Below are 16871 nucleotides of genomic sequence, written 5' to 3'. Positions count from 1 at the left end.
ATGCTAATGACGCAGACACTGATTTTTTCTTTTTCCAAACTCAGGAACTGATGAAGACACTTGGTGGAGAAATGACACCTAGCAGTGGAATATTGTCATGATGTTGCATATATCTTGTGTATTACTTAATTTTTTCTATATCTCACTTAACCTGTCCCAGAACTGTCAGGACTCTGGTCAAAAGACCCAAACTGTGGCTAGGAGTGCTCTCTAGTGGACAAGATAGGGAAGTACATGTACATGACTCAGAGTTTCTTGGCCCTATATTCATGTACAATACTGTCACTACTGTTCATTCAGTGTCTCACTGAGATGATGCATATGTAACATTTACTGAATGATTTTTGCAAAGCTATGAAAGAAACTCTTGTGTGAGGAGTTTGGTGAATATTGATGCAATAAATAAATAATCATACCTCCGATTCTCAACCGTGCTCAGTACAATGCTGGTCTATAATATCATGTATTTTTCACACTATTCTCAGCCAATAACACCCTGAAAGGTGAATCAACTTAATGCCAAAATCAAGTCTGGCGTCTGACTTGACAGTGAGTTATATGAACACGCAGCCTTTGAGTGGCAGCAAGAGTCCAGCTGCTTTAAGATGATTTAAGTCTGACTTCCCACACAATCAAATAACTTGTAACAAAGAATAAAACATCAATTGTTGATCAAAGACCACACAGATTGCCTTATTTTTCTTACATTACATTTAATAAATCATTTGCCAAATGTGTTTAAAAATACTGACAAGAAAACGCACATATGTCAAATACATGCCAGTGCTAAAATGACATTTGGTAAAGGCAGCATGTTAAGAGATCTGGTTTGAGTATGTGAATCTTTCAGACGCAGTTCCATGTTAAGTGTTAAACCTCATCTTTGGCATACTCAGTATGCAAAATATTCTATTTGTGCAGAGTACAGTCTGTAACGTTGAGGACAATACTTAAAATGCAATCTTGTATGTTGGAACTCTCTCAAAATGTCACTAACAAAACTTACAAAAATCTAATGACAAATACAGAATATATTAAACTGCTAAGCTCTTTGTGGAAATATTAGTTAGTGAAACAAAATAGTCAAATAATGCGCTCTCAAAACAACCAGGCCAACTGTTACTACCAAGAAACTTAACCTGCTAAGGATCTTGCTGTCCGTAGTGAAACTTGTAGTACAAATATGGCAAGTAAAATAAATAGCAATACTCTAAGAAAATGTATTTCTGAGAAATTTTCCAGCATTCTGTGTCTGACAAATGATATGACATACGGGTGTCCAGCACTAGTAAAAATAAACTTTTTTTCTTAACTTGGCAAAAGTCTGTTTAGGTTCACTCTATCCTGCATGTCTCTATCTCTCATTCAGTGAACTGCATCTTTCTGTGTCTCATCTTTAACATGTATGTTTGTGTATATTCTGTTTATTGTGAAGATGTGTTACATGCCATGCAGCCACATATATTTTTGAGCCATTGCCGACAGATGCGGACCACCTCATCAGCAGTTGAGAATGGAGTTGGTCCTCAGGATGCGGATGACCTTCCTTGAGGTGTAACTGTACTCGTACTGCATGTGTTCATGGAAGAAATACAAGTATCCTGAAAGAAAACAGAGTGGGATAACAGTCAGGGAAAGCAGCATAGCAGTAGTGGAAAAGAAATCCTACTTTTGTATACTTTAACTACACTGAACATGTGAAAATACCGTAGTGATAAGCAGCGGCGTCAATTTCGTCATCCATCCCAGGAAAATCTTCCTCAATGGATCGTGGGTAGCCACTGTCCATGGTGCCAGTTGCTTCATCATAGCTGTGGGTGACAAATACAAGCAAAACAATGCTGATGAAATACAGATTTACATGTGGCAAGAATGACTCCTGTTGTGTCCAGATTTATAATATATAATGTGATATGATATAGATACTGTAATACTCATCACCATGTACCTCCAATAGTCCTCATCAGTGAAGAGTAAAGTTTTCCCGGTGTCTCCGATGTGCACAGCCGCATCTATTTTCCTGATTTTCTTGGGAAGTCCAAGTTTGTGTATGTACTTGGGGTAACCATCCACCAGGTCGTATCCATTCAAAGCCCACATTCGGATCCCTGTTGAAGCAAAAAGCAGAGTTGGTTGGTCCGTACGCGGTGTATCTAGTATCTAAGATATAATATCAATAAATAAGTATGTATGACCCACCACTAAATATGATGACTACATCCTTCTCTGAGTTCTCGTATGCTGCGTCCACCTTGTTGGGGATGGAGGGCCACGTGGACTTGATCAGTGTCTGCTCAGGCTCCGGCATCTGAGGATGGAGACGCCAGTAGAATCTGCAACAAAGTGCTGCATGTTAAACTGACATACTATGCAGATCCCAATAAATACATGGTGAGCTTTCATTCGAGTCAGAAAAATCCCCTCCTCCTCACACACCCTGTGGTGGTTGTAGATCAGTCTAGTCCATGATGATCAAGATCTTTATGTTTAACCATCTTTGTAAGGCCCATCATGGTCCATCTTACTGTACCTGTCTTTGAAGATGATGGTTTCCCCTCTGAGCTCTGTGACAGCATCAAAAGTCAACATGGGGTCACATTTGTTTGGTGCGTCAGGCTTCGGCTTCACTTTCCTTGGGTTCGGGTTTGGGCCTGTGATTGAACATCTGGCATGATTACACCACTCATGTAATATTTCCATTAAAGCATAGTATAGATTATGATTTAACTTGTGAAGTCAAGTGTTTTTTAATTTGAAATTGACACACAAATCATGTATTTTCCCACCGTAGAGAGCTTGAATGCCCTCAATGTCATCTTCAGATAGCGGGTAGCCAGTAGCGTATGAGTAGACGGGGTACATCAGGGCGCCCGGGTCTGAGGAATGGGACATACCGAGGGCGTGGCCCAACTCATGGGCCGCCACTATAAACAGGTTGTAAGCTGTAGAGAAAAGATGCTCGGTCAAATATGTTGTTCAGTTAGGCCTCTCTTGTTTATAACCGTTAGGATTCGGTTTGGTGACTAACGTTGAACAGAACTCTTACCTGATGAATCTTTGCTCCAGTGCTCATCCTCATCAAAGTGAGTGTCTCCTCCGATGCCCTGGCCGGGTGGGTAGGCATGAGCCAGCAAACCATTAGGCCCGTCAAAAGGGTTATAGTCTCCGTGCTCTACAGAACAGAGGACAGACAATTTTTAAATATGTTGAGCAGAATGTGCACCATTACAATGTCTATTCTTTAACGCTTATTGTACCTTTTGTTCCAAAACTGATCATAATGTCGGCGTTGCCCTCGTGCATCTTCTTAAAGGTCAGAGGGGTGACATCAGACCAAACGTTCAGCGCATTGCGGATGGCTCTGTTCACATCAGACTTCTCCAGATCTGGTGTATAATTCAATATCCTGAAACAGCAGGGGACAGAGGACTGGGAAAATGAGTGAATGAACTGGCGCAGTTCAACTCCACCTTTTTCAGTGTCAAGTGTCATTTTAAAGCATACCTGAATGTGACGTTGTTGTTTTGCCATTTGAGGTGTCGTGGGAAGTGGTTGTACTCCCCAATGTCCGGGACGCCACATCTGGCCTGCTTCATCACCTCCAAAGTGTTGTCATCCAGATTCCCGGTCACCTTCAGAGGCGGAAAGGGAGGAAACAAAACATGATACATGGGTACATGTGTTGCCAAAGTACTACAGAAACTTTCAAATGGTTTTCTGTTAAAGTTATTGGTGGTATTCTGTTTATTTTAATATATTTAGGTTATTCAGCTATATAGCCATTTATAGTAACAGCAGTACTTTCCAGATCTGGTTACCTTGAGTTTGAAGAATTTCTGCATCTCCTTGATCTTGGTCTCAAAGGCACCTGACGACCTCTGTCTACCTTGGAGACCAGCTGGAAGGCCATAGAACCGACTGAGGTACTTCTATTTAATGAAAGAGAACAAAAACTGAAAGACACTCATAATGGTATGAAGAAACAGGCATGCAGTACTCCAGACTAAGTCAGCCTAAGTCTTATTTCACTGATAAAAAAGCCACTAGCAGCCAACGTACAAGACTAAATACCATCTGAATTAAAGATGTCAGATCTTACCTGTGCTAAAAGCTTGTCTTTGTCCTCAGACGGCAGAGGCAGAGCAAAGGAGTGAGCGACCAGCCCCAGCAGCAGCAGCAGCAAAGCTATCATTGTTGTTGTCTCTGTGTGTTGTCCTAACCAGTCATTGGGGTCAAGAAGCTCAACAGGGTATTTATACTGTTTCAGGTCCATTTTTTTCAAAGGGTCCCAGTGATTCATGTAAAAGCACCTAGCCACTTCCTCCTTTGTCTGTTGAGAATGTGCTTGTATCAGTAAAACTACTGTGACTGTGGTTTGAGCGTACTCCTTTGAACCCATTTCCCAAATTGTCATGACTTAAGGAGTTTGCCAATAGATTCATTGAAAATGTCTATGAGGCAAAATGATGCGCTTTTCTTTCTTTCTTTCTTTAACATAAAACTAAACAAGAATAACATGGCAGTTTTGTCCTTTTCTTGTTGCCAGATTTAGAATCGATGACCCTATTTTGATAATAATTCCTTTAAAAAGGATGTCACATCATTAGTTATTATCTGTACATCTTCCTCCGTTGGAAAAATAATTGCCCTACATTATAAATAGGGACTTATGGGAATTCTTAAATGCTGCTGCTGGTCTCATGATAGTCTGCGTCTTGTTATTTTCGGTGAAGACGCTTTAGGATATGTGACTAACAAACACACGTCAAAATAAAGAAAGAGATGACGAAAACATGATATTTAAATGTAAAACATGTGATTTACCCTTTACCCGTGATATTACCTTTTGTATAACTGTATTCGAGCTCTCTCATGCTGACAAACAATGAGTTCGTTCGATGCAAAAAAAATGTTCTGCATGGAGTTTGTAATGATTGAAACCAGCTTTTCCTGATTTAGTTGTTTTCCCATGTTGCCCTTTACAGTAGAATGTGATTCAGAGTTACCAGGAGTTACAACAGAGCATAAATGACAAATAAATGCAAAGGATCCTAGTGTTTTTAATTATGAGGAACTGTGGTCTGCAGTTGTTTTGATTAAAGCAGAAAAACCATGGTGACCCTACGACAAAAACAATGAAATATTAATTTGTGAATAATCTCTTATTGTAACACACATAAGAGAGCTATTTGATCATAAATCGAACATTCGCACTCTTCTGTTTGGTATTGTCATTGCAGTGGTGATGATGTTCGAAATGATAGATATGAAAGACCTTGGGAGCATTGTTCCAGACAATATGGGAATAATAATGAAAAAGGCAGGGCAGGTAAAGACATGTTGCCTATTACTGCCTCTATCGCATCAGTGTCTGTGTGAGACAACGAAGGTATAATTATTTGCTCCTGCCACAACAATGGAATTCCTTAACTTCTACTTAGACGGAAAAAAAAAACTGTGAATGACCACTAGAATTGTACATTTTTTAAAATAGTTTCCACTTTCAAATCATTCACATAATGCCATTGTTGACTACGTGATCGATTCATATTCGGATATAAAAAGCTCCTTTTTTCCAGAGTTAAGCATTCAAAGAATTCCGTTGACAACAATTACGAGATGTCAAACAATGATTTGACTGTCTAAATTCCAGTCATTATAAACATACTTTTGGAAAATGTCTTGTAATGACAATGTTTTGCCAAGTATGAGACCGTACGTCACGTGTTGCAGTCAACAGTCGGTGTCACTTGGCATTATGAAGGAGAAACAGTGATGGTGGCAGCGATTTGTGGAACATTATCTACCTTGTGATCACACTTTTCTCTTAAAAAAAAAAGAGGTAATTATTGTACATCGTGCATTATATTTAGAATTTTAAGGGTGCTATGCGAACGTCACAGAAAAGGTCTTGTTCATCTGCATCCCATTAGTCAGATCATGTGTAATGTTGTAAAAAACATTGTGTCCAAACACTTCAGCATCCTGTGGAGACACATATTTTTGGAGTAACATCATTGCTTAGACGGTGGTTAACAGAGGGCTCCTGACTCATGCCAGGGGAAGTTGGCAGCCAGGGGGATTTTTGCTGTTTATTTTAAAATGGTCGCCAACAAACACACAACACACAAACATATGGAAACATACACACTACAGATCTGATAGTTACAGGACTGAGTTCTGAAAAATTGACCTCATTGTAGTGGCAGGTCTGAAGACTCAAAGTAAGCAGCACTGTCAGTCTGTCTGTGACAGAAACTCATATTTTGAGCTCGTACTTGTCTCAGAGGAACAATCTATAAGTCTACAGCTGTTGGCAGTCCCATGAGGCTGTGACGCTTGTTACACAGCAGAAAAGAAAATTGTCGGATGTTGGGTCTAAAATGGAATTGTTACCACCAGCAGGTTTAATCATTGCCTGATGGTGGGACCAGAGGAAAGCCCATGTTGTTTACCTTTTCTGTACTGAGGCTCAGCTTTACCTTATCAGTAACTAACTAACATCTCTGGATGGATGTGTTAAAATATCTGCTGTTGAATATCACACCATATTTGGTTGCGTATTGCCAACCCATATCCAAAATATCTGCAAACAACTGGTTTTACATTGGATGTGCTAGATGTTTCGTAAAAAACAAAGTGTTTCTGCCTTCATTTGGAGATATTACAAACTTGCATCAGATCTACTGTCATGTGAAGAGACATCCAGACATGGAGAGTATGAGCTGCTCGTCCATGGCAAGTTGGCAACAAAGAATTATGAGAGATGAGGACAAAAAAATAGAGCTGAAATATAGAGTTCGTCTTCTCTCGTCTGGTCCCTCATCATCCTGCATCGACCTTTCTCTGACACAACAGGGAAGTGGTCGATGCCACTGTACCTCATGTCATCTGTGGGCTTTGGTTGACTTTACTTGGTGGTTTGTTGCCTTCATTCCCTTCTCAGACCCTCTTTGCTGCTTCTCATAATAGATCAGCACTCTGGTAACATCCAGCCCAAAAGCCTTTTAGGTTTTGTTATTGTTATTTCCAGTGCTTGGAATTGGTGTGAGGAATGGCGCTCATTATGTCAGAGAAATCCGCTCTTTTAAACGCCACTCCATAATATTTGAGCATGGGAACATGCAACAAGGTGGTACAGGGATGATGTGAGGTGTGATGAAATCAACCACTTCCCTGCTGTGTCAGAGGAAAGCTGATGCAGGACGTGCTCCAATGGACAGACCCACTATGATAAATAAGGACGCATCCTTACGTGGTTCCTTTGCTCTCACATAAGATGCTGGTTTAGTTTCACATGTCCCTCCAGATACAATATAATTAGAAAATAAATATTTTCAGTTGATGTGTCAGAAGATGTGTCTTCATTCAGTGAGTTTAGTGAGTTTGTGATTGGCCAGCGTTTGAGCCTATACATTATGCTGCACCGACGTTTAGCTGATTCTGCAGTCAGCCCTGTGTAGTTTAAAGAAAAACATAAAACACCTTCATTTGTGGAGCTGTAATGAAGCCTTTCTCCTTTTGGTCCACCTTCAAAATCACCACAAATGTGCAAATCTACATTTTAATCATTTTTCGTATGTATGTATGTATTTGCTGACTGCCTAACTGTAGTTGTTGTGTCACAATAAAAGTCCTCCAGGAGAAGCACTTCAAGGATCTGTATGTGTTCTGTATTGTTTCTGTTTGATAGCAGGCTTCAATACTACCTCCTGCCCATGCTAAAAAGCCAGGAGTATGCAATACTCTGCACTGAAATGATTTTGCACCTTAGTTTTCTCCAAGTTTGAAATGCGTCACAACCAACTTGTTCACGTTCAGCTGTTTTGTGGTCAGAAAGTTTGGTCATAAATGCAAAGACTGTTTCCTTTGTAACAATTATATCTGTGTTTCTCCTGAATGCGTAAGCAATTTAATGTGTTTGCTGACATGTTAGCCATTAACTTGGAATGTAAACGCGAAGACGCTGTTCAATGTGGCTCTACGTTTCCTCCAAAGTATAATTTGCTTCTGCAAAGCAGTTGCATATGAACATATTTTGCTGTAAGGTAAAAGTCTGCGGTGAGGCAGAATGAGCATAGACCTTTTAAACCTGAAAACACAGCTTATCAACACACTTATTGGCAACAGACTGAGGAAATGTTTTTTATATTTACTATACAGAAATAAATGGATTGCAGGATTACAAAGCCTTGATAGTATTACGGCTAGTAAAAGTACACTTTATTGTAGGTCTCATTGGACAAAACCATCAGCTAAATATAATATCATAGAATGACAATATGAATCAGATACAGCTTACAGTAAAGGGAGGATGTAGATTACAGGGACGCCAGCAGAATCAGAAATGATACAGTGCACCATAGAAACTGTAATTTCATCGTCACACATTGCAAGTCCATAAATAAAATACCAAAAAGGGCTTGAATTAAAATGCTGAGCGAGTGCAATTTCTGAGCGACCACAGTGACTGCTGTGGTGCGAGGTCAGGCCCACTCAGCAGAATTTAGAAACTACATGTAGCTGAGAGATGCCTCAGGAGGGCAGCAGAGACTCTTAGCAGGAGGATGTTCTGGAGTGGGAGCACACAGACTCATGGCTCTGGGCTCTGGACCCTCTGTGTGTCTCATCATGCCCCAGTGTTACCACAACCTCATGCTGAAGCGTTAAAAGTCAGCAGGTTAACCCTTCTATTGTGTTCGTTCCTTAACTGTCTTAACTGTTCATAAATCAAACATAAAACCAGATGATGTGTGGCATCTTTAGACCAACTTCATTCCTAGTCATTATTACAAGTTGTACACTTATTTTTAGATTTTATGGTGCATAGACCTCAGTTATCTGAAATGCTCGTTTTTAATAACATTTTGACTACAGTTACATATTGAGGGATTATTACAAACCAGTATCTACTTAGCCAGGATACTGTTTTGAAACCATATAATAAATGTATTGGCACCATAGTCTCATTTGGTGGCTGCCATAAACAACATCTGTGTCTGGTCAAGACGGACTGACGTGACTTTATTCAGCAGTCATGACAACTTATTTCTATATGAACATTTATTTCAAAAACAAAGATTAAAGGTAGATATAAACAAAGACGCAGAAGCACGAGAGATTAATACGTTCCTGTAACTAACATCACATTTGTCTGGATGGTGCGGTTCCTATGGCATGATGAGGCAGGAAAGGGGGCGTTCAAGAATGAGAGGAGGTCAAGTCTGGGTCAGAATTACAACTGAAGGTTTGCAGGTGTGTTTGTGTGTGAGAACAAAAGCGTCTGCACGTGAATGTGTGTGTGTGTGGGAGGGGGAGGTTTGGGTGTGGTGTAGGGGTGTCTGAGGAAGTTTTCCAGCTGCTGGTTGAACGTAACATAGTCTCACACATTACACAAAAGGAGGATTAAAATCAAATAAATGGAGCACATGCACATTTGATGTCAGATTTGCTGCAGCATTAAAAGAGTGCATAATAACACATTTTTGCTATCTGGTCTTATCTGTTGCTTTTGGACCACTTTGTATTGATAGTGAGCACATTTAGTTGTTTGCTGGGACCGAATGTGAGTTGGCTTTGCCACAGATTGTGCAATGAGGTTCAAGTACATCAACAAGTCTTACATGACCTTTCTGGCTCACTTGGCCTCCAGCTACAGATTGTGAAGCTGTTAGAGGAACCAGACATCATCATGTATCATCACTGAGTGTGTGGTTGTGTTACTGCTGTAAAAGTGTATTGCTACATCCACAATATAAAATCTGTAGAATTAGAAACTGTTTTAAAAGTCACTGTGAATAGAAGATTTATGTGATTATCGATTATTTCAATTTATAAAAATAAGAATAATATATATATATATGTACATATATAGGTTATATAGGAGGTTGCACCGTGCATTGCAGTCCACCACAGTGACTTTCACGATACTACCACTAGGGGGAGCCAAAGTCTGATATTTTCAAATTAAAGGTACAATCATTTGTTTCAGTTTCGTTTAATTAATCGTTTGTTGGGGTGTCTATTTCATATAGTGGCCATTTTAAAACAAAACTGCATTGGTATGTTTGCAATATCAATACTAGATCGATACAATAGAACATTCAGAGCTTGGTGTGATTCTGTGGGAGAGGGAGACGTGAAGCAACTTGAAAGAATAATTTTTCAGGTTTGATGGGAGTCTGATGGTGGTTGACTTTTCCTGAATGAAGGAAAATGAACCATGAAGTGAAGTGCACATATTACAGATGTTGACTAGTTTGAGTATTGTTAAAAAATCTGCATTCATTGGTCTTTGCATTATTGATAAACTCATCTGTTGAAAGCTTTGTCATGTAATTATGACTCTCAGTGCTCCCTTTAATCCGTTTTAGTGTTATGATATCTTGAAGTACTACATAAAGTAGAAAATAACTTTTCAATAATTATCATTACAGACATTAAAGATGCTCTCCAAGTCAAGCACTGCTCATCTCAGCGACTTGTTCTGATATGTAACCTCTCTGGCACCTTGTCAGCGTGAAAGTGTATGTTTGGGGCACAACAGAGATGTTTCTACTGGTTTAATTACCATGGCGGTCTCTCCCAGCTTGTAACCTTGCAGCTCCAAACTACACTCACAGTCATCACTCCTGCTTAAAATGACTTCATTACCTCGTCTGTACTCGGACCGTAAAACCAGACTGACACAAATTCTACAAGTCTTTCTGCAGAAGAGTGCGGCGTACTCTGGAAAACTTAGCTCATGTTGCCCCGCAGAGGAATGCTGTTGGTCCCATAAAGCTCCACAATGACCAATCAACCGTAATTGTAGCCTGACTTTACCGCGGCACCACCCTTGCCAGTCTAGGCGGCCTGGCTGGCGGCCATCTTCTTTTTTCGAAGGCCTTAAATCCACCCCTGCAATTTCAGCGAACTCTCTCATTGAGACGTCTTACATGCATTTGCTGCTAAAACGGGACAAGAATGGGCTTTGATGGTGTTATTTCGGGAGCCCTTGCAGAATGCGTGGGACTGAGCAGTGCCACCCAGCTCATTGTGTTGCATCAGTCTGGAGGTTCCTCAGTCAGGAGCTCCGCTGAGGAAATCATTTACTCAATATCAAAGCTGCTTGGTTTTTGATGGTGGCAATATCAACATGTTTATGCCGAACACACTCATAAGTCACAGCAATGAACACATCTTGCAGAAAGAATCCTTTTCTTTGCTGTATGTTGCTTCATGGTGCAGTTTCACCACTTGTTTGGGATTATCTGTGAGTCAGCACACTGCACTCTTAAACTCCCCAAAAAATGTCTTTGTCTTATTCACATCACTTTAATCATTATTGAAACAGCTGAGTTCAGCCCTACATTTGCATTGAAATTGAATAAGATGTTGAAATTGAAATCATGAACTGAATATGTTATCCATTTCAAGAGTCATTGGAGCAAATGTGTCACGTGATGAAAGAATGTTCAAATGTTATTTCTTTCTTTTCTCTTTTTGCTGTCCTTGGCTCTCTGCAAACCCCTCCCTAATTCCATAGTACTGTCTGAGGCTTCCCTTGGATTTGCAAGTGGTATGAGTCACAATAACCATTTAAAAGGCTTTCTCATTAACCAGAACTTCCATCTCCATGTGTTTAAACTGGGCCACTACAATCCATGTAGTGTTAAGTCTGTGAAATGCTGCTCTCTTGCTGTGTCTTGGTCTTGCTCATGCCTGGTCCGTGTTTTACGGCGCCCACATTTATGCCGGAGGGAGAAAGCTCTCCATCCGCAGAACCACAGGTTGACTTGAAGCTGGCCACTGTAAGTGCATAATTGTATGAGCTGCGTTACAAATATTTGAGATTGAACTGCATGTGAGTTTATCTCTTGTACGATGCCAAAAACATGCCAATTTGAAAGTGTTTCTGTTGAGGGTTGATGAAATTGCAAGCATCCGTTCTCGCCAGTGTGTGGGATGTCGAGATAATGTTTTTATTTCTTTAGTTTTTGTGTGGGTGGGGGGCGGAGGTAAGTAACTGCACTGCCCTCGGAGTCCTTGTATAGCTGTATTATTGCATGCTTTAGCAGATTCTCTCAGCATCCTCATTTTTCTCTCTCACTAATTTCCTTTCATAAATGTGTTCTTGTTTTTCTTTGGAAGGAATTGTTGAGGAAAAACAATCTGCATGGGACCTGATTACCAATGTTGCTTGGAGAGTCTGTATTCAGGTTATTGTTGAGGAGGATTTTAGTTGTAATTAGAGGAAGTGTCATTGACAGATGATGCTGTAAATCTGATCACCCAAGTGTGTAGATTAGTATGTCTGTGTAGAAGTTATGAATGTGCAACTTGATGGATGCTACGAAGAATGATAAGAATGTGTACTACAATGCATGCTGCACAAAAGGACAAAGGCAGTTGTGCAGGAGCAGTTCATTTACCCAGCTTTTCGCTGCAGCACGATATCTGATGTGGATCTCGAATCTACTCACAGGAATACCTTCAGCAGTACTACAACCTGCAAAAAGAGCCTCTGGGGCGCATGAAGAGGAGCGGACTCTCCTTCACCTCCAAAGTGAAAGACATGCAGATATTCTTTGGGCTCAATGCGACAGGTGTGCTGGACTCAGACACCCTGGAGGTGATGAGTAGCCCTCGGTGTGGCGTTCCAGATGTGGAGGAGTTCAGCCACATCCAGGGGACACGATGGAACAAGAATGTCATCACCTACAGGTAGCTATGATGTTCATTACTTCTTTTTACTTTTAAAATGCAGTAGAAGTCCGAAAGATATATCTGTATATGACAGATATATGCATGTCTGACCTAGACTGAACTTGCAAAAAATATAACAGTCTGGTTGTCTCTAAAATGCAAAACCCGCCAATACAATATGTGGGAAAGATTTTCAGGCAGCAGGCAATAAAACCTTTGGCAGAAACAGGGAATAGCAACTGTCACAAATCATTATGGTTAACAGATTTCTGGGTTTGGGACTCCTGCCTATGAGAGTTATTGCGGGCTTGTTAAAGTGCCAAGGTCACCGTACATGCTTGAACTTATGTAACACTGTCTGAAACATCCTCATCCAGTTCTTTGCGAGTTCTGTTTGAGCCGCGCCTGCTGGATCAGATGCAGAACGAATGTATAATTAAAGAGAAACTTAAAAAGGCAGCTATTGTCATTGATTTTAAAACGTAAGAGTTAATTTCCAGAAGGCCACATAACCACATATATGGTACATGTTGCCGTCTATGGACATTGGGTAGAGATTAATGAGATTTATATTTATATGCTGTGTCTTGATCTTTGCGTTAATCGACATGACATGTACTCACTGCTGTTGCAGCATTGGCAGGTACACCAGAGATTTGCCTCGCAGCACTGTGGACTCTCTGGTTGAGTCAGCCTTCAGCGTTTGGGCCAGAGCCAGCAGTCTGACGTTTGTCAGGTCTCAAACCCGCAGCGCTGACATCATGGTGGAGTTTGTGACCAATGGTGGGTTTGTCTTTTTGCTTCACACAGGACAGAGATAGACGATGTTTGGAAGAGAACAGCTTGAGTCATGCTCACAGACTGAAGAATACACTTTTCAGTGATATATCATGTATTATGTAAAACACAATCCCATGGATATACACACACGGGGAGCTTCAGTAGTAATTTAACTGCTAACCAAGGCAGCGTCATTGCGCACTGGCCGCTGAACTCCACAGACGAGGTGAACAAAGGCCTGTGATTTTCTTCTGGCATGAAAGAAAATGATTTTCTCTGTTGTTTCTTTTTCATGTTTGGCCTGGAACATATCATGAAGAACATGGTGACTTGTATCCATTTGACGGACCCAGAGGCACACTGGCTCATGCTTTCGGCCCGGGGTTGGGCGTCGGAGGGGACACGCACTTTGATGACGATGAGCACTGGACAGCGGGAGAGACAGGTGCTAAACTGAATCACACTGGCACTCCACAATGATGCTGAAGGAATTCAGTAGACAATATCTTTATACTTGGATGCATTTTCTCTGTGCTATTGCAGGTTTTAATCTGCTTGTTGTAGCTGCACATGAATTTGGCCACGCTTTGGGCCTGAAGCACTCCAGAAACCCAGAGTCACTGATGTATCCCACCTACAAATCCTCCCGTCCAGCCAACCTATTATCCAGAGAAGATGTAGCAAATATCAACGCACTCTACAGTAAACAATTTCTAACTGTTCATCAATTAAAGTGATTAATTGATGGAGTATAGTTTTTTTTAGGGTTTTTATTGAAGTGTGTGCTGATGTGTGTCAGGTCCAATCAGAGGTCGTCCAGATCACCTTTCGAGGTACGGCTGGAGCTCTAACCCGTGGCTGTCAGGATCGCTGTTCCCTCGACTCATGACTCAGAGCAAATGTGATCCAGACGTGACCTTTGACGCGGTGTCCACTCTTGGGGACGCTACCTTCTTTTTCAGAGAAAGGTACGCTGATGATCTTTCTGTATGATCTTTTCTGTTCCTGAGAAGATATAGTTCCTCCTCGGGTCATCTTTTTGTATCTCTGAATGATTCAGTCTCATAAAGTAGATTGATCTTAGGATCTGATGGTCTATGTAAAAGACACACTGAATATTATCACCTTTTTGTCATGTTAAGGTATCAAATAGCTTTATAAGGTTTGGATATGTCATTTTTTAATAATTGGTGATTAATGTTTTTCCCACAAGATATCTCTGGATCAAACATAATGAGCAGTATGACATCAAAGAAGGTCCCATCACCAACTTCATGCCCAAGATTGAAACCAGCATCGATGCTGCCTTCTGGGTGCCTCGCAGATCCACTGCTTATCTCATTCATGGTAATCTTTAATAATTCAACTGCGACATAGGTTTCCTTGATCTCACTGCATCCCAGTGATTAAATCTAATCCCAGTTTCTATACCCAATCAAACCATTAATCAATCAATAATCTGTTTTTTTTTTTTCTGTGTGGACAGAATCCATGTTCTGGACAGTGAAGGGCTCTCTGGTGAAGGGAAAGCCTCGAGCACTCAGCCACTTTGGATTTCCAGTCTGGGTCCAGGACGTTGATGCAGCCGTGCACATAGTGAAAACAGGACGCACCCTCTTCTTTATGCATGATATTTACTGGAGGTAAGGCAACCAATGAGAAACAGGCATCCAATAACTAGCAGTTAACAATATCCCTACTCTTATTACAAACGAGTTACAGGAATCTTATTAAAGACTTGCGACTCATATTGTAATCAGCCATGACAGCGATTGCGCTCCCTAATTTTCTTTGCTTGCGCTTACCCTCAGAGCATTTTACTAATTTCCATCATTCCATAGGTTATTTTAGCAAACTGCTTACACTGTAGAATATCTTTTTTTCCCTTTGTGTTGACCGAAAATTGGAGTCTGATATTAAGCAGTGCCGCCGAAATAGCTCAGTTGGGAGAGCGTTAGACTGAAGATCTAAAGGTCCCTGGTTCGATCCCGGGTTTCGGCAGCAAATGGGGATCTTATTTAGGCTCCTGTTTGTTTGTGCAATTTCCCCCCGCGGATTAATAAATTATTTCTGATTCTGATCAGCAAAAGCAACGTAGTACATTTATTCATCATATTTCTGTACGCGAGTAAACGCACTAAACATTGAATTAAAATAAAAGCATACTGTTTTTTGTTTTTTTTTGCCTAAATGAGCTACTTTTTTGAAATTGTGCAGAGGCATAACCGAGGCAAATCACAAAGCACTGGTAGATAGGGACTTGCACGTTAAAAAAGTTGACTCAGATCTGACTGAAAGATTTGGTTTGTCGTTTGGACCTCACACAGAGAGCAAAGGGCTCAATTTGAACTCTGAGGTTTGATGACGTGACCATACTAGTAGCCATCAACAAATGTTTTGTCTCAGCTTTGAAAAGAGGAACAGATGATCGTGAGTCATGACTTCTGACAGACGTTGTTTATATCTATATCTTTTTCAGTTACAATGAAAACCGGAGGGTTATGGATTTTGGTTACCCAAAGTACATCAGCGAGGACTTTCCTGGAGTCAACACGACAATAAATGCAGCTCTTTATAAAGAGGGTGAGCCGGTGTAGTTATTATTACCCACTGCACTGTATGTTTGCAATGTCAGTTAAGTTGTTTGTTCACTTACATCTTACTCAAATCTAAAAACGATCCACAACAAACCACATAATATACATAAGAAGGTGATGTTCTGATTGGAAGGAGCAGTAACCCTGTCTAGATTTAGCAGGTAGTTTGCTTCTGTCTGTAGCTCCAGGGGGCTTTTCCAAGTTGCATTGTTATTAGTAGCACAGGAATGCTAATTCACATGCATCGGCTGAGCGTAGTGAAGTTTTTACAGAGCATGTGGTTCCCCTATATGATTTAAACTGTATAATTTACCCACTTTACCACTTAAAGCCCTTCATATGATATACTGTCATTTCAACTGGGAGCAAAAGTGGATATTTAAGTTCAGAAAGAGGCTCATCATCATCATAATCATCATCAACAACAAACAGCAAAAACACATGAGACAACACAACATGATGAAGGTTGAATATGTGAATCACTCTGTTTGCCGCTTGAAGATCTGATTTTTCTCATCTCAGGTTTCATCTACTTCTTTGTCGGACCGCAAGTCTACAAATACGACTACACCCAGAAACATGTTGTCGGAGTTGAGAAAGCTAATTCCTGGCTTGGATGTTGAAATACTGTAAAATGAACAACACAAAGAAAACAATACACTGTGCTTCTTCACTTTCGAGTGGAGTTTTATTTATCAGTAGTCATATTTTGTCAAAATAAAGAATTACACTTTAAACCTGATAACACGTGTGTGTGGTTTTTACATGTACCCTGCAGTAAACTGCTCCTAGCATCTTCTGATATGG

General features: G+C 40.5%; 2 protein-coding genes and 1 non-coding gene across 3 annotated transcripts; 2 read left to right on the top strand and 1 right to left on the bottom strand.

The window, feature by feature from the left end:
* Positions 1 to 1500: 1500 nt before the first annotated feature.
* On the bottom strand, positions 1501 to 4192 carry mmp13b (matrix metallopeptidase 13b). The gene is made up of 11 exons (XM_070905380.1): positions 4100 to 4192; positions 3819 to 3929; positions 3505 to 3632; positions 3258 to 3406; positions 3047 to 3172; positions 2787 to 2942; positions 2531 to 2651; positions 2200 to 2333; positions 1949 to 2108; positions 1708 to 1811; positions 1501 to 1601 (listed from the first exon to the last, which is right to left on the bottom strand). The coding sequence occupies exons 1-11, from the start codon at positions 4190 to 4192 to the stop codon at positions 1501 to 1503; spliced, it is 1383 nt and encodes a 460-aa protein (XP_070761481.1).
* Positions 4193 to 11663: 7471 nt separating this feature from the next.
* Positions 11664 to 16687, top strand: LOC139284923 (matrix metalloproteinase-20-like). The gene is made up of 10 exons (XM_070905295.1): positions 11664 to 11792; positions 12467 to 12705; positions 13322 to 13470; positions 13787 to 13912; positions 14011 to 14169; positions 14267 to 14435; positions 14681 to 14814; positions 14954 to 15110; positions 15947 to 16050; positions 16587 to 16687. The coding sequence occupies exons 1-10, from the start codon at positions 11667 to 11669 to the stop codon at positions 16685 to 16687; spliced, it is 1464 nt and encodes a 487-aa protein (XP_070761396.1). The 5' UTR covers positions 11664 to 11666.
* On the top strand, positions 15396 to 15468 carry trnaf-gaa (transfer RNA phenylalanine (anticodon GAA)). Its single transcript has one exon. It is a non-coding gene; the product is annotated as a tRNA-Phe (tRNA).
* Positions 16688 to 16871: the final 184 nt, after the last annotated feature.

The sequence above is a fragment of the Enoplosus armatus genome, chromosome 5 (assembly GCF_043641665.1).
Source record: "Enoplosus armatus isolate fEnoArm2 chromosome 5, fEnoArm2.hap1, whole genome shotgun sequence".
NCBI classification, from domain to species: Eukaryota; Metazoa; Chordata; class Actinopteri; order Centrarchiformes; family Enoplosidae; genus Enoplosus; species Enoplosus armatus.
Note: the sequence above shows the minus strand (reverse complement) of the source record. Positions and strands in the feature narration are given on the sequence as shown.

Coding starts and splice junctions, on each gene's coding strand:
- mmp13b (XM_070905380.1), bottom strand. CDS start 4,192: ATGATAGCTTTGCTGCTGCTGCTGCTGGGGCTGGTCGCTCACTCCTTT. Junction 1,812..1,948: donor ACTGATGAGGACTATTGGAG/GTACATGGTGAT, acceptor TGTCACCCACAG/CTATGATGAAGCAACTGGCA. Junction 1,602..1,707: donor CGCCGCTGCTTATCACTACG/GTATTTTCACAT, acceptor GTTTTCTTTCAG/GATACTTGTATTTCTTCCAT.
- LOC139284923 (XM_070905295.1), top strand. CDS start 11,667: ATGCTGCTCTCTTGCTGTGTCTTGGTCTTGCTCATGCCTGGTCCGTGT. Junction 12,706..13,321: donor AAGAATGTCATCACCTACAG/GTAGCTATGATG, acceptor CTGCTGTTGCAG/CATTGGCAGGTACACCAGAG. Junction 14,436..14,680: donor ACCTTCTTTTTCAGAGAAAG/GTACGCTGATGA, acceptor TTTTCCCACAAG/ATATCTCTGGATCAAACATA.